This window comes from Salvelinus alpinus, chromosome 10 (assembly GCF_045679555.1).
Source record: "Salvelinus alpinus chromosome 10, SLU_Salpinus.1, whole genome shotgun sequence".
Lineage (NCBI taxonomy): Eukaryota > Metazoa > Chordata > Actinopteri > Salmoniformes > Salmonidae > Salvelinus > Salvelinus alpinus.
In genome coordinates, this window is record NC_092095.1 from 4074127 (window position 1) to 4101833 (window position 27707).

The 27707-nt window shown below is 38.9% G+C and overlaps 1 protein-coding gene across 1 annotated transcript in view; it reads left to right on the forward strand.

The window, feature by feature from the left end:
- The window catches only part of vipr1b (vasoactive intestinal peptide receptor 1b), a 209113-nt gene that overhangs the window by 92311 nt on the left and 89095 nt on the right, over nucleotides 1-27707 (forward strand). Inside the window, exon 3 of the mRNA XM_071327928.1 lies at nucleotides 809-906. Within this exon, the coding sequence (XP_071184029.1) occupies nucleotides 809-906 (98 nt within the window). The remainder of the gene's footprint in view (nucleotides 1-808; nucleotides 907-27707) is intronic.

Genomic DNA, 27707 nt, shown 5'->3' on the forward strand with positions numbered 1-27707 from the left:
TTTGGAGGACAAAGAATGCTGAGTTGCATCCAAAGAACACCATACCTACTGTGAAGCATGGGGGTGGAAACATCATGCTTTGGGGCTGTTTTTCTGCAAAGGGACCAGGACGACTGATCCTTGTAAAGGAAATAATGAATGGGGCCATGTATCGTGAGATTTTGAGTGAAAACCTCCTACCATCAGCAAGGGCATTGAAGATGAAACGTGGCTGGGTCTTTCAGCATGACAATGATCCCAAACACACCGCACGGGCAACGAAGGAGTGGCTTCGTAAGAAGCATTTCAAGGTCCTGGAGTGGCCTAGCCAGTCTCCAGATCTCAACCCCATAGAAAATCTTTGGAGGGAGTTGAAAGTCCGTGTTGCCCGGCAACAGCCCCAAAACATCACTGCTTTAGAGGAGATCTGCATGGAGGAATGGGCCAAAATACCAGCAACAGTGTGTGAAAACCTTGTGAAGACTTACAGAAAACGTTTGACCTCTGTCATTGCCAACAAAGGGTATATAACAAAGTATTGAGATAAACTTTTGTTATTGACCAAATACTTATTTTCCACCATAATTTGCAAATAAATTCATAAAAAATCCTACAATGTGATTTTCTGGAAATTTTTTTCTCATTTTGTCTGTCATAGTTGAAGTGTACCTATGATGAAAATTACAGGCCTCTCTCATCTTTTTAAGTGGGAGAACTTGCACAATTTGTGGCTGACTAAATACTTTTTTGCCCCACTGTATGTTGGAAATATGAATAATCCAAATTATAATTATAAAATGAACTGTTGTTTGTTGTGTGTGTTTCTCAGGGGAACTTCTTCTGGCAGGTGAAAATTGGCTACACTGTTGGACACAGCATCTCCCTGATCTCCCTCATCACATCGATAGTCATACTGAGTATCTTCAGGTAACTACCTACTATAGTCATACTGAGTATCTACAGGTGGTAACTACCTACTATAGTCATACTGAGTATCTACAGGTAACTACCTACTATAGTCCTACTGAGTATCTACAGGTAAGTACCTACTATAGTCATACTGAGTATCTACAGGTAACTACCTACTATAGTCATACTGAGTATCTACAGGTAACTACCTACTATAGTCATACTGAGTATCTACAGGTAACTACCTACTATAGTCATACTGAGTATCTTCAGGTAACTACCTACTATAGTCATACTGAGTATCTACAGGTAACTACCTACTATAGTCATACTGAGTATCTACAGGTGGTAACTACCTACTATAGTCATACTGAGTATCTACAGGTAACTACCTACTATAGTCCTACTGAGTATCTACAGGTAAGTACCTACTATAGTCATACTGAGTATCTACAGGTAACTACCTACTATAGTCATACTGAGTATCTACAGGTAACTACCTACTATAGTCATACTGAGTATCTACAGGTAACTACCTACTATAGTCATACTGAGTATCTACAGGTAACTACCTACTATAGTCATACTGAGTATCTACAGGTAACTACCTACTATAGTCATACTGAGTAACTATAGGTAACTACCTACTATAGTCATACTGAGTATCTACAGGTAACTACCTACTATAGTCATACTGAGTATCTACAGGTGGTAACTACCTACTATAGTCATACTGAGTATCTACAGGTGGTAACTACCTACTATAGTCATACTGAGTATCTACAGGTAACTACCTACTATAGTCCTACTGAGTATCTACAGGTAAGTACCTACTATAGTCATACTGAGTATCTACAGGTAACTACCTACTATAGTCATACTGAGTATCTACAGGTAACTACCTACTATAGTCATACTGAGTATCTACAGGTAACTACCTACTATAGTCATACTGAGTATCTACAGGTAACTACCTACTATAGTCATACTGAGTATCTACAGGTAACTACCTACTATAGTCATACTGAGTAACTATAGGTAACTACCTACTATAGTCATACTGAGTATCTACAGGTAACTACCTACTATAGTCATACTGAGTATCTACAGGTAACTACCTACTATAGTCATACTGAGTATCTACAGGTAACTACCTACTATAGTCATACTGAGTATCTACAGGTAACTACCTACTATAGTCATACTGAGTATCTACAGTTAACTACCTACTATAGTCATACTGAGTATCTACAGGTAACTACCTACTATAGTCATACTGAGTATCTACAGGTGGTAACTACCTACTATAGTCATACTGAGTATCTACAGGTAACTACCTACTATAGTCATACTGAGTATCTACAGGTAACTACCTACTATAGTCATACTGAGTATCTACAGGTGGTAACTACCTACTATAGTCATACTGAGTATCTACAGGTAACTACCTACTATAGTCATACTGAGTAACTACAGGTGGTAACTACCTACTATAGTCATACTGAGTATCTACAGGTAACTACCTACTATAGTCATACTGAGTATCTACAGGTAACTACCTACTATAGTCATACTGAGTATCTACAGGTAACTACCTACTATAGTCATACTGAGTATCTACAGGTGGTAACTACCTACTATAGTCATACTGAGTATCTACAGGTAACTACCTACTATAGTCATACTGAGTATCTACAGGTGGTAACTACCTACTATAGTCATACTGAGTATCTACAGGTAACTACCTACTATAGTCATACTGAGTATCTACAGGTAACTACCTACTATAGTCATACTGAGTATCTACAGGTAACTACCTACTATAGTCATACTGAGTATCTACAGGTAACTACCTACTATAGTCATACTGAGTATCTACAGGTAACTACCTACTATAGTCATACTGAGTATCTACAGGTAACTACCTACTATAGTCATACTGAGTATCTACAGGTAACTACCTACTATAGTCATACTGAGTATCTACAGGTGGTAACTACCTACTATAGTCATACTGAGTATCTACAGGTAACTACCTACTATAGTCATACTGAGTATCTACAGGTAACTACCTACTATAGTCATACTGAGTAACTACAGGTAACTACCTACTATAGTCATACTGAGTATCTACAGGTAACTACCTACTATAGTCATACTGAGTATCTACAGGTAACTACCTACTATAGTCATACTGAGTATCTACAGGTAACTACCTACTATAGTCATACTGAGTATCTACAGGTAACTACCTACTATAGTCATACTGAGTATCTACAGGTAACTACCTACTATAGTCATACTGAGTATCTACAGGTGGTAACTACCTACTATAGTCATACTGAGTATCTACAGGTAACTACCTACTATAGTCATACTGAGTATCTACAGGTGGTAACTACCTACTATAGTCATACTGAGTATCTACAGGTAACTACCTACTATAGTCATACTGAGTAACTACAGGTGGTAACTACCTACTATAGTCATACTGAGTATCTACAGGTGGTAACTACCTAATATAGTCATACTGAGTATCTACAGGTAACTACCTACTATAGTCATACTGAGTATCTTCAGGTAACTACCTACTATAGTCATACTGAGTATCTACAGGTAACTACCTACTATAGTCATACTGAGTATCTACAGGTAACTACCTACTATAGTCATACTGAGTATCTACAGGTAACTACCTACTATAGTCATACTGAGTATCTACAGGTAACTACCTACTATAGTCATACTGAGTATCTACAGGTAACTACCTACTATAGTCATACTGAGTATCTACAGGTAACTACCTACTATAGTCATACTGAGTATCTACAGGTGGTAACTACCTACTATAGTCATACTGAGTATCTTCAGGTAACTACCTACTATAGTCATACTGAGTATCTTCAGGTAACTACCTACTATAGTCATACTGAGTATCTACAGGTAACTACCTACTATAGTCATACTGAGTATCTACAGGTAACTACCTACTATAGTCATACTGAGTATCTACAGGTAACTACCTACTATAGTCATACTGAGTATCTACAGGTGGTAACTACCTACTATAGTCATACTGAGTATCTACAGGTAACTACCTACTATAGTCATACTGAGTATCTACAGGTAACTACCTACTATAGTCATACTGAGTATCTACAGGTAACTACCTACTATAGTCATACTGAGTATCTTCAGGTAACTACCTACTATAGTCATACTGAGTATCTTCAGGTAACTACCTACTATAGTCATACTGAGTATCTACAGGTAACTACCTACTATAGTCATACTGAGTATCTACAGGTAACTACCTACTATAGTCATACTGAGTATCTACAGGTGGTAACTACCTAATATAGTCATACTGAGTATCTACAGGTAACTACCTACTATAGTCATACTGAGTATCTTCAGGTAACTACCTACTATAGTCATACTGAGTATCTACAGGTAACTACCTACTATAGTCATACTGAGTATCTACAGGTAACTACCTACTATAGTCATACTGAGTATCTACAGGTAACTACCTACTATAGTCATACTGAGTATCTACAGGTAACTACCTACTATAGTCATACTGAGTATCTACAGGTGGTAACTACCTACTATAGTCATACTGAGTATCTACAGGTGGTAACTACCTACTATAGTCATACTGAGTATCTACAGGTAACTACCTACTATAGTCATACTGAGTATCTACAGGTGGTAACTACCTACTATAGTCATACTGAGTATCTACAGGTGGTAACTACCTACTATAGTCATACTGAGTATCTACAGGTAACTACCTACTATAGTCATACTGAGTATCTACAGGTGGTAACTACCTACTATAGTCATACTGAGTATCTACAGGTAACTACCTACTATAGTCATACTGAGTATCTACAGGTGGTAACTACCTACTATAGTCATACTGAGTATCTACAGGTGGTAACTACCTACTATAGTCATACTGAGTATCTTCAGGTAACTACTTACTATAGTCATACTGAGTATCTACAGGTAACTACCTACTATAGTCATACTGAGTATCTACTGTTAACTACCTACTATAGTCATACTGAGTATCTACAGGTAACTACCTACTATAGTCATACTGAGTATCTACAGGTGGTAACTACCTACTATAGTCATACTGAGTATCTACAGGTAACTACCTACTATAGTCATACTGAGTATCTACAGGTGGTAACTACCTACTATAGTCATACTGAGTATCTAGAGGTAACTACCTACTATAGTCATACTGAGTATCTTCAGGTAACTACCTACTATAGTCATACTGAGTATCTACAGGTGGTAACTACCTACTATAGTCATACTGAGTATCTTCAGGTAACTACCTACTATAGTCATACTGAGTATCTTCAGGTAACTACCTACTATAGTCATACTGAGTATCTACAGGTAACTACCAACTATAGTCATACTGAGTATCTACAGGTGGTAACTACCTAATATAGTCATACTGAGTATCTACAGGTAACTACCTACTATAGTCATACTGAGTATCTTCAGGTAACTACCTACTATAGTCATACTGAGTATCTACAGGTAACTACCTACTATAGTCATACTGAGTATCTACAGGTAACTACCTACTATAGTCATACTGAGTATCTACAGGTAACTACCTACTATAGTCATACTGAGTATCTACAGGTAACTACCTACTATAGTCATACTGAGTATCTACAGGTGGTAACTACCTACTATAGTCATACTGAGTATCTACAGGTGGTAACTACCTACTATAATCATACTGAGTATCTTCAGGTAACTACCTACTATAGTCATACTGAGTATCTACAGGTGGTAACTACCTACTATAGTCATACTGAGTATCTACAGGTGGTAACTACCTACTATAGTCATACTGAGTATCTACAGGTAACTACCTACTATAGTCATACTGAGTATCTACAGGTAACTACCTACTATAGTCATACTGAGTATCTACAGGTGGTAACTACCTACTATAGTCATACTGAGTATCTACAGGTATCTACAGAGTATCTGAGTATCTACAGGTGGTAACTACCTACTATAGTACCTATAGTACCTATTAACGAGCCAGTTACCGAGGTTACATAGCTAGCTACCGAGGTTACCTAGCCAGCGACACTCTCAAACAAAGTCAACAACGCAGCCACTGCTAGCTAGCCCACTTCCGCAGTACTGTATCATTTTAATAATTTTGGTCAATAAGATTTCTGCAACGCAAGCTTAACTTTCTGAACATTCGAGACGTGTAGTTCACGTGTCATTCCAATCTCCTTTGCATTAGCGTAGCCTCTTCTGTAGCCTGTCAACTATGTGTCTGTCTATCCCTGTTCTCTCCTCTCTGCACAGACCATACAAACGCTTCACACCGCGTGGCCGCGGCCACCCTAACCTGGTGGTCCCAGCGCGCACCACCCACGTGGAGTCCCAGGTCTCCGGCAGCCTCTGGAACTGCCGATCTGCGGCCAACAAGGCAGAGTTCATCTCAGCCTCTGCTTCCCTCCAGTCCCTCGACTTCTTGGCACTGACGGAAACATGGATCACCACAGATAACACTGCTACTCCTACTGCTCTCTCCTCGTCTGCCCACGTGTTCTCGCACACCCCGAGAGCTTCTGGTCAGCGGGGTGGCGGCACCGGGATCCTCATCTCTCCCAAGTGGTCTTTCTCCCTTTCTCCCCTTACCCATCTGTCTATCGCCTCCTTTGAATTCCATGCTGTCACAGTTACCAGCCCTTTCAAGCTTAACATCCTTATCATTTATCGCCCTCCAGGTTCCCTTGGAGAGTTCATCAATGAGCTTGATGCCCTGATAAGCTCCTTTCCTGAGGACGGCTCACCTCTCACAGTTCTGGGTGACTTTAACCTCCCCACGTCTACCTTTGACTCATTCCTCTCTGCCTCCTTCTTTCCACTCCTCTCCTCTTTTGACCTCACCCTCTCACCTTCCCCCCCTACTCACAAGGCAGGCAATACGCTCGACCTCATCTTTACTAGATGCTGTTCTTCCACTAACCTCATTGCAACTCCCCTCCAAGTCTCCGACCACTACCTTGTATCCTTTTCCCTCTCGCTCTCATCCATCACTTCCCACACTGCCCCTACTCGGATGGTATCGCGCCGTCCCAACCTTCGCTCTCTCTCCCCCGCTACTCTCTCCTCTTCCATCCTATCATCTCTTCCCTCTGCTCAAACCTTCTCCAACCTATCTCCTGATTCTGCCTCCTCAACCCTCCTCTCCTCCCTTTCTGCATCCTTTGACTCTCTATGTCCCCTATCCTCCAGGCCGGCTCGGTCCTCCCCTCCTGCTCCGTGGCTCGACGACTCATTGCGAGCTCACAGAACAGGGCTCCGGGCAGCCGAGCGGAAATGGAGGAAAACTCGCCTCCCTGCGGACCTGGCATCCTTTCACTCCCTCCTCTCTACATTTTCCTCTTCTGTCTCTGCTGCTAAAGCCACTTTCTACCACTCTAAATTCCAAGCATCTGCCTCTAACCCTAGGAAGCTCTTTGCCACCTTCTCCTCCCTCCTGAATCCTCCTCCCCCTCCTCCCCCCTCCTCCCTCTCTGCAGATGACTTCGTCAACCATTTTGAAAAGAAGGTCGACGACATCCGATCCTCGTTTGCTAAGTCAAACGACACCGCTGGTTCTGCTCACACTGCCCTACCCTGTGCTCTGACCTCCTTCTCCCCTCTCTCTCCAGATGAAATCTCGCGTCTTGTGACGGCCGGCCGCCCAACAACCTGCCCGCTTGACCCTATCCCCTCCTCTCTTCTCCAGACTATTTCCGGAGACCTTCTCCCTTACCTCACCTCGCTCATCAACTCATCCTTGACCGCTGGCTACGTCCCTTCCGTCTTCAAGAGAGCGAGAGTTGCACCCCTGCTGAAAAAACCTACACTCGATCCCTCCGATGTCAACAACTACAGACCAGTATCCCTTCTTTCTTTTCTCTCCAAAACTCTCGAACGTGCCGTCCTTGGCCAGCTCTCCCGCTATCTCTCTCAGAATGACCTTCTTGATCCAAATCAGTCAGGTTTCAAGACTAGTCATTCAACTGAGACTGCTCTTCTCTGTATCACGGAGGCGCTCCGCACTGCTAAAGCTAACTCTCTCTCCTCTGCTCTCATCCTCCTAGACCTATCGGCTGCCTTCGATACTGTGAACCATCAGATCCTCCTCTCCACCCTCTCCGAGTTGGGCATCTCCGGCGCGGCCCACGCTTGGATTGCGTCCTACCTGACAGGTCGCTCCTACCAGGTGGCGTGGCGAGAATCTGTCTCCTCACCACGTGCTCTCACCACTGGTGTCCCCCAGGGCTCTGTTCTAGGCCCTCTCCTATTCTCGCTATACACCAAGTCACTTGGCTCTGTCATAACCTCACATGGTCTCTCCTATCATTGCTATGCAGACGACACACAATTAATCTTCTCCTTTCCCCCTTCTGATGACCAGGTGGCGAATCGCATCTCTGCATGTCTGGCAGACATATCAGTGTGGATGACGGACCACCACCTCAAGCTGAACCTCGGCAAGACGGAGCTGCTCTTCCTCCCGGGGAAGGACTGCCCGTTCCATGATCTCGCCATCACGGTTGACAACTCCATTGTGTCCTCCTCCCAGAGCGCTAAGAACCTTGGCGTGATCCTGGACAACACCCTGTCGTTCTCAACTAACATCAAGGCGGTGGCCCGTTCCTGTAGGTTCATGCTCTACAACATCCGCAGAGTACGACCCTGCCTCACACAGGAAGCGGCGCAGGTCCTAATCCAGGCACTTGTCATCTCCCGTCTGGATTACTGCAACTCGCTGTTGGCTGGGCTCCCTGCCTGTGCCATTAAACCCCTACAACTCATCCAGAACGCCGCAGCCCGTCTGGTGTTCAACCTTCCCAAGTTCTCTCACGTCACCCCGCTCCTCCGCTCTCTCCACTGGCTTCCAGTTGAAGCTCGCATCCGCTACAAGACCATGGTGCTTGCCTACGGAGCTGTGAGGGGAACGGCACCTCAGTACCTTCAGGCTCTGATCAGGCCCTACACCCAAACAAGGGCACTGCGTTCATCCACCTCTGGCCTGCTCGCCTCCCTACCACTGAGGAAGTACAGTTCCCGCTCAGCCCAGTCAAAACTGTTCGCTGCTCTGGCACCCCAATGGTGGAACAAACTCCCTCACGACGCCAGGACAGCGGAGTCAATCACCACCTTCCGGAGACACCTGAAACCCCACCTCTTCAAGGAATACCTAGGATAGGATAAAGTAATCCTTCTGACCCCCCCCCCCCCTTAAAAGATTTAGATGCACTATTGTAAAGTGGTTGTTCCACTGGATGTCATAAGGTGAATGCACCAATTTGTAAGTCGCTCTGGATAAGAGCGTCTGCTAAATGACTTAAATGTAAATGTAAATGATAGTCATACTGAGTATCTTCAGGTAACTACTTACTATAGTCATACTGAGTATCTACAGGTAACTACCTACTATAGTCATACTGAGTATCTACTGTTAACTACCTACTATAGTCATACTGAGTATCTACAGGTAACTACCTACTATAGTCATACTGAGTATCTACAGGTAACTACCTACTATAGTCATACTGAGTATCTACAGGTAACTACCTACTATAGTCATACTGAGTATCTACAGGTGGTAACTACCTACTATAGTCATACTGAGTATCTACAGGTAACTACCTACTATAGTCATACTGAGTATCTTCAGGTAACTACCTACTATAGTCATACTGAGTATCTACAGGTGGTAACTACCTACTATAGTCATACTGAGTATCTACAGGTAACTACCTACTATAGTCCTACTGAGTATCTACAGGTAAGTACCTACTATAGTCATACTGAGTATCTACAGGTAACTACCTACTATAGTCATACTGAGTATCTACAGGTAACTACCTACTATAGTCATACTGAGTATCTACAGGTAACTACCTACTATAGTCATACTGAGTATCTTCAGGTAACTACCTACTATAGTCATACTGAGTATCTACAGGTAACTACCTACTATAGTCATACTGAGTATCTACAGGTGGTAACTACCTACTATAGTCATACTGAGTATCTACAGGTAACTACCTACTATAGTCCTACTGAGTATCTACAGGTAAGTACCTACTATAGTCATACTGAGTATCTACAGGTAACTACCTACTATAGTCATACTGAGTATCTACAGGTAACTACCTACTATAGTCATACTGAGTATCTACAGGTAACTACCTACTATAGTCATACTGAGTATCTACAGGTAACTACCTACTATAGTCATACTGAGTATCTACAGGTAACTACCTACTATAGTCATACTGAGTAACTATAGGTAACTACCTACTATAGTCATACTGAGTATCTACAGGTAACTACCTACTATAGTCATACTGAGTATCTACAGGTGGTAACTACCTACTATAGTCATACTGAGTATCTACAGGTAACTACCTACTATAGTCATACTGAGTATCTACAGGTAACTACCTACTATAGTCATACTGAGTATCTACAGGTAACTACCTACTATAGTCATACTGAGTATCTACAGGTAACTACCTACTATAGTCATACTGAGTATCTACAGGTGGTAACTACCTACTATAGTCATACTGAGTATCTACAGGTAACTACCTACTATAGTCATACTGAGTATCTACAGGTGGTAACTACCTACTATAGTCATACTGAGTATCTACAGGTAACTACCTACTATAGTCATACTGAGTATCTACAGGTGGTAACTACCTACTATAGTCATACTGAGTATCTACAGGTAACTACCTACTATAGTCATACTGAGTATCTACAGGTGGTAACTACCTACTATAGTCATACTGAGTATCTACAGGTAACTACCTACTATAGTCATACTGAGTATCTACAGGTAACTACCTACTATAGTCATACTGAGTATCTACAGGTAACTACCTACTATAGTCATACTGAGTATCTACAGGTAACTACCTACTATAGTCATACTGAGTATCTACAGGTAACTACCTACTATAGTCATACTGAGTATCTACAGGTAACTACCTACTATAGTCATACTGAGTATCTACAGGTAACTACCTACTATAGTCATACTGAGTATCTACAGGTGGTAACTACCTACTATAGTCATACTGAGTATCTACAGGTGGTAACTACCTACTATAGTCATACTGAGTATCTACAGGTAACTACCTACTATAGTCATACTGAGTAACTACAGGTAACTACCTACTATAGTCATACTGAGTATCTACAGGTAACTACCTACTATAGTCATACTGAGTATCTACAGGTAACTACCTACTATAGTCATACTGAGTATCTACAGGTAACTACCTACTATAGTCATACTGAGTATCTACAGGTGGTAACTACCTACTATAGTCATACTGAGTATCTACAGGTGGTAACTACCTACTATAGTCATACTGAGTATCTACAGGTAACTACCTACTATAGTCATACTGAGTATCTACAGGTGGTAACTACCTACTATAGTCATACTGAGTATCTACAGGTAACTACCTACTATAGTCATACTGAGTAACTACAGGTGGTAACTACCTACTATAGTCATACTGAGTATCTACAGGTAACTACCTACTATAGTCATACTGAGTAACTACAGGTGGTAACTACCTACTATAGTCATACTGAGTATCTACAGGTAACTACCTACTATAGTCATACTGAGTATCTACAGGTAACTACCTACTATAGTCATACTGAGTATCTTCAGGTAACTACCTACTATAGTCATACTGAGTATCTACAGGTAACTACCTACTATAGTCATACTGAGTATCTACAGGTAACTACCTACTATAGTCATACTGAGTATCTACAGGTAACTACCTACTATAGTCATACTGAGTATCTACAGGTGGTAACTACCTACTATAGTCATACTGAGTATCTACAGGTAACTACCTACTATAGTCATACTGAGTATCTACAGGTGGTAACTACCTAATATAGTCATACTGAGTATCTACAGGTAACTACCTACTATAGTCATACTGAGTATCTTCAGGTAACTACCTACTATAGTCATACTGAGTATCTACAGGTAACTACCTACTATAGTCATACTGAGTATCTACAGGTAACTACCTACTATAGTCATACTGAGTATCTACAGGTAACTACCTACTATAGTCATACTGAGTATCTACAGGTAACTACCTACTATAGTCATACTGAGTATCTACAGGTGGTAACTACCTACTATAGTCATACTGAGTATCTACAGGTAACTACCTACTATAGTCATACTGAGTATCTACAGGTAACTACCTACTATAGTCATACTGAGTATCTACAGGTAACTACCTACTATAGTCATACTGAGTATCTACTGTTAACTACCTACTATAGTCATACTGAGTATCTACAGGTAACTACCTACTATAGTCATACTGAGTATCTACAGGTAACTACCTACTATAGTCATACTGAGTATCTACAGGTAACTACCTACTATAGTCATACTGAGTATCTACAGGTGGTAACTACCTACTATAGTCATACTGAGTATCTAGAGGTAACTACCTACTATAGTCATACTGAGTATCTTCAGGTAACTACCTACTATAGTCATACTGAGTATCTACTGGTGGTAACTACCTACTATAGTCATACTGAGTATCTTCAGGTAACTACCTACTATAGTCATACTGAGTATCTTCAGGTAACTACCTACTATAGTCATACTGAGTATCTACAGGTAACTACCAACTATAGTCATACTGAGTATCTACAGGTGGTAACTACCTAATATAGTCATACTGAGTATCTACAGGTAACTACCTACTATAGTCATACTGAGTATCTTCAGGTAACTACCTACTATAGTCATACTGAGTATCTACAGGTAACTACCTACTATAGTCATACTGAGTATCTTCAGGTAACTACCTACTATAGTCATACTGAGTATCTTCAGGTAACTACCTACTATAGTCATACTGAGTATCTACAGGTAACTACCAACTATAGTCATACTGAGTATCTACAGGTGGTAACTACCTAACTATAGTCATACTGAGTATCTACAGGTAACTACCTACTATAGTCATACTGAGTATCTACAGGTGGTAACTACCTACTATAGTCATACTGAGTATCTACAGGTAACTACCTACTATAGTCATACTGAGTATCTACAGGTGGTAACTACCTACTATAGTCATACTGAGTATCTACAGGTAACTACCTACTATAGTCATACTGAGTATCTACAGGTAACTACCTACTATAGTCATACTGAGTATCTACAGGTGGTAACTACCTACTATAGTCATACTGAGTATCTACAGGTGGTAAGTACCTACTATAGTCATACTGAGTATCTTCAGGTAACTACTTACTATAGTCATACTGAGTATCTACAGGTAACTACCTACTATAGTCATACTGAGTATCTACTGTTAACTACCTACTATAGTCATACTGAGTATCTACAGGTAACTACCTACTATAGTCATACTGAGTATCTACAGGTAACTACCTACTATAGTCATACTGAGTATCTACAGGTAACTACCTACTATAGTCATACTGAGTATCTACAGGTGGTAACTACCTACTATAGTCATACTGAGTATCTACAGGTAACTACCTACTATAGTCATACTGAGTATCTTCAGGTAACTACCTACTATAGTCATACTGAGTATCTACAGGTGGTAACTACCTACTATAGTCATACTGAGTATCTTCAGGTAACTACCTACTATAGTCATACTGAGTATCTTCAGGTAACTACCTACTATAGTCGTACTGAGTATCTACAGGTAACTACCAACTATAGTCATACTGAGTATCTACAGGTGGTAACTACCTAATATAGTCATACTGAGTATCTACAGGTAACTACCTACTATAGTCATACTGAGTATCTTCAGGTAACTACCTACTATAGTCATACTGAGTATCTACAGGTAACTACCTACTATAGTCATACTGAGTATCTACAGGTAACTACCTACTATAGTCATACTGAGTATCTACAGGTAACTACCTACTATAGTCATACTGAGTATCTACAGGTAACTACCTACTATAGTCATACTGAGTATCTACAGGTGGTAACTACCTACTATAGTCATACTGAGTATCTACAGGTAACTACCTACTATAGTCATACTGAGTATCTACAGGTGGTAACTACCTACTATAGTCATACTGAGTATCTACAGGTGGTAACTACCTACTATAGTCATACTGAGTATCTACAGGTAACTACCTACTATAGTCATACTGAGTATCTACAGGTGGTGACTACCTACTATAGTCATACTGAGTATCTACAGGTAACTACCTACTATAGTCATACTGAGTATCTTCAGGTAACTACCTACTATAGTCATACTGAGTATCTTCAGGTAACTACCTACTATAGTCATACTGAGTATCTACAGGTAACTACCTACTATAGTCATACTGAGTATCTACAGGTAACTACCTACTATAGTCATACTGAGTATCTACAGGTGGTAACTACCTACTATAGTCATACTGAGTATCTACAGGTAACTACCTACTATAGTCATACTGAGTATCTTCAGGTAACTACCTACTATAGTCATACTGAGTATCTACAGGTAACTACCTACTATAGTCATACTGAGTATCTACAGGTGGTAACTACCTACTATAGTCATACTGAGTATCTACAGGTGGTAACTACCTACTATAGTCATACTGAGTATCTACAGGTAACTACCTACTATAGTCATACTGAGTATCTACAGGTAACTACCTACTATAGTCATACTGAGTATCTACAGGTGGTAACTACCTACTATAGTCATACTGAGTATCTACAGGTGGTAACTACCTACTATAGTCATACTGAGTATCTTCAGGTAACTACTTACTATAGTCATACTGAGTATCTACAGGTAACTACCTACTATAGTCATACTGAGTAACTATAGGTAACTACCTACTATAGTCATACTGAGTATCTACAGGTAACTACCTACTATAGTCATACTGAGTATCTACAGGTGGTAACTACCTACTATAGTCATACTGAGTATCTACAGGTGGTAACTACCTACTATAGTCATACTGAGTATCTACAGGTAACTACCTACTATAGTCCTACTGAGTATCTACAGGTAAGTACCTACTATAGTCATACTGAGTATCTACAGGTAACTACCTACTATAGTCATACTGAGTATCTACAGGTGGTAACTACCTACTATAGTCATACTGAGTATCTACAGGTGGTAACTACCTACTATAGTCATACTGAGTATCTACAGGTGGTAACTACCTACTATAGTCATACTGAGTATCTACAGGTAACTACCTACTATAGTCATACTGAGTATCTACAGGTGGTAACTACCTACTATAGTCATACTGAGTATCTACAGGTAACTACCTACTATAGTCATACTGAGTATCTTCAGGTAACTACCTACTATAGTCATACTGAGTATCTTCAGGTAACTACCTACTATAGTCATACTGAGTATCTACAGGTAACTACCTACTATAGTCATACTGAGTATCTACAGGTAACTACCTACTATAGTCATACTGAGTATCTACAGGTGGTAACTACCTACTATAGTCATACTGAGTATCTACAGGTAACTACCTACTATAGTCATACTGAGTATCTTCAGGTAACTACCTACTATAGTCATACTGAGTATCTACAGGTAACTACCTACTATAGTCATACTGAGTATCTACAGGTGGTAACTACCTACTATAGTCATACTGAGTATCTACAGGTGGTAACTACCTACTATAGTCATACTGAGTATCTTCAGGTAACTACCTACTATAGTCATACTGAGTATCTACAGGTCACTACCTACTATAGTCATACTGAGTATCTACAGGTAACTACCTACTATAGTCATACTGAGTATCTACAGGTAACTACCTACTATAGTCATACTGAGTATCTACAGGTAACTACCTACTATAGTCATACTGAGTATCTACAGGTAACTACCTACTATAGTCATACTGAGTAACTATAGGTAACTACCTACTATAGTCATACTGAGTATCTACAGGTAACTACCTACTATAGTCATACTGAGTATCTACAGGTGGTAACTACCTACTATAGTCATACTGAGTATCTACAGGTGGTAACTACCTACTATAGTCATACTGAGTATCTACAGGTAACTACCTACTATAGTCCTACTGAGTATCTACAGGTAAGTACCTACTATAGTCATACTGAGTATCTACAGGTAACTACCTACTATAGTCATACTGAGTATCTACAGGTGGTAACTACCTACTATAGTCATACTGAGTATCTACAGGTGGTAACTACCTACTATAGTCATACTGAGTATCTACAGGTATCTACCTACTATAGTCATACTGAGTATCTACAGGTGGTAACTACCTACTATAGTCATACTGAGTATCTACAGGTAACTACCTACTATAGTCATACTGAGTATCTACAGGTGGTAACTACCTACTATAGTCATACTGAGTATCTACAGGTGGTAACTACCTACTATAGTCATACTGAGTATCTACAGGTATCTACCTACTATAGTCATACTGAGTATCTACAGGTGGTAACTACCTACTATAGTCATACTGAGTATCTACAGGTAACTACCTACTATAGTCATACTGAGTATCTTCAGGTAACTACCTACTATAGTCATACTGAGTATCTTCAGGTAACTACCTACTATAGTCATACTGAGTATCTACAGGTAACTACCTTCTATAGTCATACTGAGTATCTACAGGTAACTACCTACTATAGTCATACTGAGTATCTACAGGTAACTACCTACTATAGTCATACTGAGTATCTACAGGTAACTACCTACTATAGTCATACTGAGTATCTACAGGTAACTACCTACTATAGTCATACTGAGTAACTATAGGTAACTACCTACTATAGTCATACTGAGTATCTACAGGTAACTACCTACTATAGTCATACTGAGTATCTACAGGTGGTAACTACCTACTATAGTCATACTGAGTATCTACAGGTGGTAACTACCTACTATAGTCATACTGAGTATCTACAGGTAAGTACCTACTATAGTCATACTGAGTATCTACAGGTAACTACCTACTATAGTCATACTGAGTATCTACAGGTGGTAACTACCTACTATAGTCATACTGAGTATCTACAGGTGGTAACTACCTACTATAGTCATACTGAGTATCTACAGGTATCTACCTACTATAGTCATACTGAGTATCTACAGGTGGTAACTACCTACTATAGTCATACTGAGTATCTACAGGTAACTACCTACTATAGTCATACTGAGTATCTTCAGGTAACTACCTACTATAGTCATACTGAGTATCTTCAGGTAACTACCTACTATAGTCATACTGAGTATCTACAGGTAACTACCTTCTATAGTCATACTGAGTATCTACAGGTAACTACCTACTATAGTCATACTGAGTATCTACAGGTGGTAACTACCTACTATAGTCATACTGAGTATCTACAGGTAACTACCTACTATAGTCATACTGAGTATCTTCAGGTAACTACCTACTATAGTCATACTGAGTATCTACAGGTAACTACCTACTATAGTCATACTGAGTATCTACAGGTGGTAACTACCTACTATAGTCATACTGAGTATCTACAGGTGGTAACTACCTACTATAGTCATACTGAGTATCTTCAGGTAACTACCTACTATAGTCATACTGAGTATCTACAGGTAACTACCTACTATAGTCATACTGAGTATCTACAGGTAACTACCTACTATAGTCATACTGAGTATCTACAGGTAACTACCAACTATAGTCATACTGAGTATCTACAGGTGGTAACTACCTAATATAGTCATACTGAGTATCTACAGGTAACTACCTACTATAGTCATACTGAGTATCTTCAGGTAACTACCTACTATAGTCATACTGAGTATCTACAGGTAACTACCTACTATAGTCATACTGAGTATCTACAGGTAACTACCTACTATAGTCATACTGAGTATCTACAGGTAACTACCTACTATAGTCATACTGAGTATCTACAGGTAACTACCTACTATAGTCATACTGAGTATCTACAGGTAACTACCTACTATAGTCATACTGAGTATCTACAGGTAACTACCTACTATAGTCATACTGAGTATCTACAGGTGGTAACTACCTACTATAGTCATACTGAGTATCTACAGGTAACTACCTACTATAGTCATACTGAGTATCTTCAGGTAACTACCTACTATAGTCATACTGAGTATCTACAGGTGGTAACTACCTACTATAGTCATACTGAGTATCTACAGGTGGTAACTACCTACTATAGTCATACTGAGTATCTTCAGGTAACTACCTACTATAGTCATACTGAGTATCTACAGGTAACTACCAACTATAGTCATACTGAGTATCTACAGGTGGTAACTACCTAATATAGTCATACTGAGTATCTACAGGTAACTACCTACTATAGTCATACTGAGTATCTTCAGGTAACTACCTACTATAGTCATACTGAGTATCTACAGGTAACTACCTACTATAGTCATACTGAGTATCTACAGGTAACTACCTACTATAGTCATACTGAGTATCTACAGGTAACTACCTACTATAGTCATACTGAGTATCTACAGGTAACTACCTACTATAGTCATACTGAGTATCTACAGGTAACTACCTACTATAGTCATACTGAGTATCTACAGGTGGTAACTACCTACTATAATCATACTGAGTATCTTCAGGTAACTACCTACTATAGTCATACTGAGTATCTACAGGTGGTAACTACCTACTATAGTCATACTGAGTATCTACAGGTAACTACCTACTATAGTCATACTGAGTATCTACAGGTGGTAACTACCTACTATAGTCATACTGAGTATCTACAGGTAACTACCTACTATAGTCATACTGAGTATCTACAGGTAACTACCTACTATAGTCATACTGAGTATCTACAGGTGGTAACTACCTACTATAGTCATACTGAGTATCTACAGGTGGTAACTACCTACTATAGTCATACTGAGTATCTTCAGGTAACTACTTACTATAGTCATACTGAGTATCTACAGGTAACTACCTACTATAGTCATACTGAGTATCTACTGTTAACTACCTACTATAGTCATACTGAGTATCTACAGGTAACTACCTACTATAGTCATACTGAGTATCTACAGGTAACTACCTACTATAGTCATACTGAGTATCTACAGGTAACTACCTACTATAGTCATACTGAGTATCTACAGGTGGTAACTACCTACTATAGTCATACTGAGTATCTACAGGTAACTACCTACTATAGTCATACTGAGTATCTTCAGGTAACTACCTACTATAGTCATACTGAGTATCTACAGGTGGTAACTACCTACTATAGTCATACTGAGTATCTTCAGGTAACTACCTACTATAGTCATACTGAGTATCTTCAGGTAACTACCTACTATAGTCATACTGAGTATCTACAGGTAACTACCAACTATAGTCATACTGAGTATCTACAGGTGGTAACTACCTAATATAGTCATACTGAGTATCTACAGGTAACTACCTACTATAGTCATACTGAGTATCTTCAGGTAACTACCTACTATAGTCATACTGAGTATCTACAGGTAACTACCTACTATAGTCATACTGAGTATCTACAGGTAACTACCTACTATAGTCATACTGAGTATCTACAGGTAACTACCTACTATAGTCATACTGAGTATCTACAGGTAACTACCTACTATAGTCATACTGAGTATCTACAGGTGGTAACTACCTACTATAGTCTAACTGAGTATCTACAGGTAACTACCTACTATAGTCATACTGAGTATCTACAGGTGGTAACTACCTACTATAGTCATACTGAGTATCTACAGGTGGTAACTACCTACTATAGTCATACTGAGTATCTACAGGTGGTAACTACCTACTATAGTCATACTGAGTATCTACAGGTAACTACCTACTATAGTCATACTGAGTATCTTCAGGTAACTACCTACTATAGTCATACTGAGTATCTTCAGGTAACTACCTACTATAGTCATACTGAGTATCTACAGGTAACTACCTACTATAGTCATACTGAGTATCTACAGGTAACTACCTACTATAGTCATACTGAGTATCTACAGGTGGTAACTACCTACTATAGTCATACTGAGTATCTACAGGTAACTACCTACTATAGTCATACTGAGTATCTTCAGGTAACTACCTACTATAGTCATACTGAGTATCTACAGGTAACTACCTACTATAGTCATACTGAGTATCTACAGGTGGTAACTACCTACTATAGTCATACTGAGTATCTACAGGTGGTAACTACCTACTATAGTCATACTGAGTATCTTCAGGTAACTACCTACTATAGTCATACTGAGTATCTACAGGTAACTACCTACTATAGTCATACTGAGTATCTACAGGTAACTACCTACTATAGTCATACTGAGTATCTACAGGTAACTACCAACTATAGTCATACTGAGTATCTACAGGTGGTAACTACCTAATATAGTCATACTGAGTATCTACAGGTAACTACCTACTATAGTCATACTGAGTATCTTCAGGTAACTACCTACTATAGTCATACTGAGTATCTACAGGTAACTACCTACTATAGTCATACTGAGTATCTACAGGTAACTACCTACTATAGTCATACTGAGTATCTACAGGTAACTACCTACTATAGTCATACTGAGTATCTACAGGTAACTACCTACTATAGTCATACTGAGTATCTACAGGTAACTACCTACTATAGTCATACTGAGTATCTACAGGTAACTACCTACTATAGTCATACTGAGTATCTTCAGGTAACTACCTACTATAGTCATACTGAGTATCTTCAGGTAACTACCTACTATAGTCATACTGAGTATCTACAGGTAACTACCTACTATAGTCATACTGAGTATCTACAGGTAACTACCTACTATAGTCATACTGAGTATCTACATGTGGTAACTACCTACTATAGTCATACTGAGTATCTTCAGGTAACTACCTACTATAGTCATACTGAGTATCTTCAGGTAACTACCTACTATAGTCATACTGAGTATCTACAGGTAACTACCTACTATAGTCATACTGAGTATCTACAGGTAACTACCTACTATAGTCATACTGAGTATCTACAGGTGGTAACTACCTACTATAGTCATACTGAGTATCTTCAGGTAACTACCTACTATAGTCATACTGAGTATCTACAGGTAACTACCTACTATAGTCATACTGAGTATCTACAGGTAACTACCTACTATAGTCATACTGAGTATCTACAGGTGGTAACTACCTACTATAGTCATACTGAGTATCTACAGGTAACTACCTACTATAGTCATACTGAGTATCTACAGGTAACTACCTACTATAGTCATACTGAGTATCTACAGGTGGTAACTACCTACTATAGTCATACTGAGTATCTACAGGTAACTACCTACTATAGTCATACTGAGTATCTTCAGGTAACTACCTACTATAGTCATACTGAGTATCTACAGGTAACTACCTACTATAGTCATACTGAGTATCTACAGGTGGTAACTACCTACTATAGTCATACTGAGTATCTACAGGTGGTAACTACCTACTATAGTCATACTGAGTATCTTCAGGTAACTACCTACTATAGTCATACTGAGTATCTACAGGTAACTACCTACTATAGTCATACTGAGTATCTACAGGTAACTACCTACTATAGTCATACTGAGTATCTACAGGTAACTACCAACTATAGTCATACTGAGTATCTACAGGTGGTAACTACCTACTATAGTCATACTGAGTATCTTCAGGTAACTACCTACTATAGTCATACTGAGTATCTACAGGTAACTACCTACTATAGTCATACTGAGTATCTACAGGTAACTACCTACTATAGTCATACTGAGTATCTACAGGTAACTACCTACTATAGTCATACTGAGTATCTACAGGTAACTACCTACTATAGTCATACTGAGTATCTACAGGTAACTACCTACTATAGTCATACTGAGTATCTACAGGTAACTACCTACTATAGTCATACTGAGTATCTACAGGTGGTAACTACCTACTATAGTCATACTGAGTATCTACAGGTGGTAACTACCTACTATAGTCATACTGAGTATCTTCAGGTAACTACCTACTATAGTCATACTGAGTATCTACAGGTAACTACCTACTATAGTCATACTGAGTATCTACAGGTAACTACCTACTATAGTCATACTGAGTATCTACAGGTGGTAACTACCTACTATAGTCATACTGAGTATCTTCAGGTAACTACCTACTATAGTCATACTGAGTATCTTCAGGTAACTACCTACAATAGTCATACTGAGTATCTACAGGTAACTACCTACTATAGTCATACTGAGTATCTACAGGTAACTACCTACTATAGTCATACTGAGTATCTACAGGTGGTAACTACCTACTATAGTCATACTGAGTATCTTCAGGTAACTACCTACTATAGTCATACTGAGTATCTACAGGTAACTACCTACTATAGTCATACTGAGTATCTACAGGTAACTACCTACTATAGTCATACTGAGTATCTACAGGTGGTAACTACCTACTATAGTCATACTGAGTATCTTCAGGTAACTACCTACTATAGTCATACTGAGTATCTACAGGTGCTAACTACCTACTATAGTCATACTGAGTATCTACAGGTAACTACCTACTATAGTCATACTGAGTATCTACAGGTGGTAACTACCTACTATAGTCATACTGAGTATCTACAGGTAACTACCTACTATAGTCATACTGAGTATCTACAGGTGGTAACTACCTACTATAGTCATACTGAGTATCTTCAGGTAACTACCTACTATAGTCATACTGAGTATCTACAGGTAACTACCTACTATAGTCATACTGAGTATCTACAGGTAACTACCTACTATAGTCATACTGAGTATCTACAGGTAACTACCTACTATAGTCATACTGAGTATCTACAGGTAACTACCTACTATAGTCATACTGAGTATCTACAGGTAACTACCTACTATAGTCATACTGAGTATCTACAGGTGGTAACTACCTACTATAGTCATACTGAGTATCTACAGGTGGTAACTACCTACTATAGTCATACTGAGTATCTACAGGTGGTAACTACCTACTATAGTCATACTGAGTATCTTCAGGTAACTACCTACTATAGTCATACTGAGTATCTACAGGTAACTACCTACTATAGTCATACTGAGTATCTACAGGTAACTACCTACTATAGTCATACTGAGTATCTACAGGTAACTACCTACTATAGTCATACTGAGTATCTACAGGTGGTAACTACCTACTATAGTCATACTGAGTATCTACAGGTGGTAACTACCTACTATAGTCATACTGAGTATCTACAGGTGGTAACTACCTACTATAGTCATACTGAGTATCTACAGGTGGTAACTACCTACTATAGTCATACTGAGTATCTACAGGTAACTACCTACTATAGTCATACTGAGTATCTACAGGTAACTACCTACTATAGTCATACTGAGTATCTACAGGTGGTAACTACCTACTATAGTCATACTGAGTATCTACAGGTGGTAACTACCTACTATAGTCATACTGAGTATCTACAGGTAACTACCTACTATAGTCATACTGAGTATCTACAGGTAACTACCTACTATAGTCATACTGAGTATCTAAAGGTAACTACCTACTATAGTCATACTGAGTATCTACAGGTAACTACCTACTATAGTCATACTGAGTATCTACAGGTAACTACCTACTATAGTCATACTGAGTATCTACAGGTAACTACCTACTATAGTCATACTGAGTATCTACAGGTAACTACCTACTATAGTCATACTGAGTATCTACAGGTAACTACCTACTATAGTCATACTGAGTATCTACAGGTAACTACCTACTATAGTCATACTGAGTATCTACAGGTGGTAACTACCTAATATAGTCATACTGAGTATCTTCAGGTAACTACCTACTATAGTCATACTGAGTATCTACAGGTAACTACCTACTATAGTCATACTGAGTATCTACAGGTAACTACCTACTATAGTCATACTGAGTATCTACAGGTAACTACCTACTATAGTCATACTGAGTATCTACAGGTAACTACCTACTATAGTCATACTGAGTATCTACAGGTAACTACCTACTATAGTCATACTGAGTATCTACAGGTAACTACCTACTATAGTCATACTGAGTATCTACAGGTAACTACCTACTATAGTCATACTGAGTATCTACAGGTAACTACCTACTATAGTCATACTGAGTATCTACAGGTGGTAACTACCTACTATAGTCATACTGAGTATCTACAGGTGGTAACTACCTACTATAGTCATACTGAGTATCTACAGGTGGTAACTACCTACTATAGTCATACTGAGTATCTACAGGTGGTAACTACCTACTATAGTCATACTGAGTATCTTCAGGTAACTACCTACTATAGTCATACTGAGTATCTACAGGTAACTACCTACTATAGTCATACTGAGTATCTACAGGTAACTACCTACTATAGTCATACTGAGTATCTACAGGTAACTACCTACTATAGTCATACTGAGTATCTACAGGTGGTAACTACCTACTATAGTCATACTGAGTATCTACAGGTGGTAACTACCTACTATAGTCATACTGAGTATCTACAGGTAACTACCTACTATAGTCATACTGAGTATCTACAGGTAACTACCTACTATAGTCATACTGAGTATCTACAGGTAACTACCTACTATAGTCATACTGAGTATCTACAGGTAACTACCTACTATAGTCATACTGAGTATCTACAGGTAACTACCTACTATAGTCATACTGAGTATCTACAGGTGGTAACTACCTACTATAGTCTTACTGAGTATCTACAGGTGGTAACTACCTACTATAGTCATACTGAGTATCTTCAGGTAACTACCTACTATAGTCATACTGAGTATCTACAGGTAACTACCTACTATAGTCATACTGAGTATCTACAGGTGGTAACTACCTAATATAGTCATACTGAGTATCTTCAGGTAACTACCTACTATAGTCATACTGCGTATCTACAGGTAACTACCTACTATAGTCATACTGAGTATCTACAGGTAACTACCTACTATAGTCATACTGAGTATCTACAGGTAACTACCTACTATAGTCATACTGAGTATCTACAGGTGGTAACTACCTACTATAGTCATACTGAGTATCTTCAGGTAACTACCTACTATAGTCATACTGAGTATCTACAGGTAACTACCTACTATAGTCATACTGAGTATCTACAGGTAACTACCTACTATAGTCATACTGAGTATCTACAGGTAACTACCTACTATAGTCATACTGAGTATCTACAGGTAACTACCTACTATAGTCATACTGAGTATCTACAGGTAACTACCTACTATAGTCATACTGAGTATCTACAGGTAACTACCTACTATAGTCATACTGAGTATCTACAGGTGGTAACTACCTACTATAGTCATACTGAGTATCTACAGGTGGTAACTACCTACTATAGTCATACTGAGTATCTACAGGTGGTAACTACCTACTATAGTCATACTGAGTATCTACAGGTGGTAACTACCTACTATAGTCATACTGAGTATCTTCAGGTAACTACCTACTATAGTCATACTGAGTATCTACAGGTAACTACCTACTATAGTCATACTGAGTATCTACAGGTAACTACCTACTATAGTCATACTGAGTATCTACAGGTAACTACCTACTATAGTCATACTGAGTATCTACAGGTAACTACCTACTATAGTCATACTGAGTATCTACAGGTGGTAACTACCTACTATAGTCATACTGAGTATCTACAGGTGGTAACTACCTACTATAGTCATACTGAGTATCTACAGGTGGTAACTACCTACTATAGTCATACTGAGTATCTACAGGTAACTACCTACTATAGTCATACTGAGTATCTACAGGTAACTAACTACCTACTATAGTCATACTGAGTATCTACAGGTAACTACCTACTATAGTCATACTGAGTATCTACAGGTAACTACCTACTATAGTCATACTGAGTATCTAAAGGTAACTACCTACTATAGTCATACTGAGTATCTACAGGTAACTACCTACTATAGTCATACTGAGTATCTACAGGTAACTACCTACTATAGTCATACTGAGTATCTACAGGTAACTACCTACTATAGTCATACTGAGTATCTACAGGTAACTACCTACTATAGTCATACTGAGTATCTACAGGTGGTAACTACCTACTATAGTCATACTGAGTATCTACAGGTAACTACCTACTATAGTCATACTGAGTATCTACAGGTGGTAACTACCTACTATAGTCATACTGAGTATCTACAGGTGGTAACTACCTACTATAGTCATACTGAGTATCTTCAGGTAACTACCTACTATAGTCATACTGAGTATCTACAGGTAACTACCTACTATAGTCATACTGAGTATCTACAGGTAACTACCTACTATAGTCATACTGAGTATCTACAGGTAACTACCTACTATAGTCATACTGAGTATCTACAGGTAACTACCTACTATAGTCATACTGAGTATCTACAGGTAACTACCTACTATAGTCATACTGAGTATCTACAGGTGGTAACTACCTACTATAGTCATACTGAGTATCTACAGGTGGTAACTACCTACTATAGTCATACTGAGTATCTACAGGTGGTAACTACCTACTATAGTCATACTGAGTATCTACAGGTGGTAACTACCTACTATAGTCATACTGAGTATCTACAGGTGGTAACTACCTACTATAGTCATACTGAGTATCTACAGGTAACTACCTACTATAGTCATACTGAGTATCTTCAGGTAACTACCTACTATAGTCATACTGAGTATCTTCAGGTAACTACCTACTATAGTCATACTGAGTATCTACAGGTAACTACCTACTATAGTCTTACTGAGTATCTACAGGTAACTACCTACTATAGTCATACTGAGTATCTACAGGTGGTAACTACCTACTATAGTCATACTGAGTATCTACAGGTAACTACCTACTATAGTCATACTGAGTATCTACAGGTAACTACCTACTATAGTCATACTGAGTATCTACAGGTGGTAACTACCTACTATAGTCATACTGAGTATCTTCAGGTAACTACCTACTATAGTCATACTGAGTATCTACAGGTAACTACCTACTATAGTCATACTGAGTATCTTCAGGTAACTACCTACTATAGTCATACTGAGTATCTTCAGGTAACTACCTACTATAGTCATACTGAGTATCTACAGGTAACTACCTACTATAGTCATACTGAGTATCTACAGGTAACTACCTACTATAGTCATACTGAGTATCTACAGGTAACTACCTACTATAGTCATACTGAGTATCTACAGGTAACTACCTACTATAGTCATACTGAGTATCTACAGGTAACTACCTACTATAGTCATACTGAGTATCTACAGGTGGTAACTACCTACTATAGTCATACTGAGTATCTACAGGTGGTAACTACCTACTATAGTCATACTGAGTATCTACAGGTGGTAACTACCTACTATAGTCATACTGAGTATCTACAGGTGGTAACTACCTACTATAGTCATACTGAGTATCTACAGGTGGTAACTACCTACTATAGTCATACTGAGTATCTACAGGTAACTACCTACTATAGTCATACTGAGTATCTTCAGGTAACTACCTACTATAGTCATACTGAGTATCTTCAGGTAACTACCTACTATAG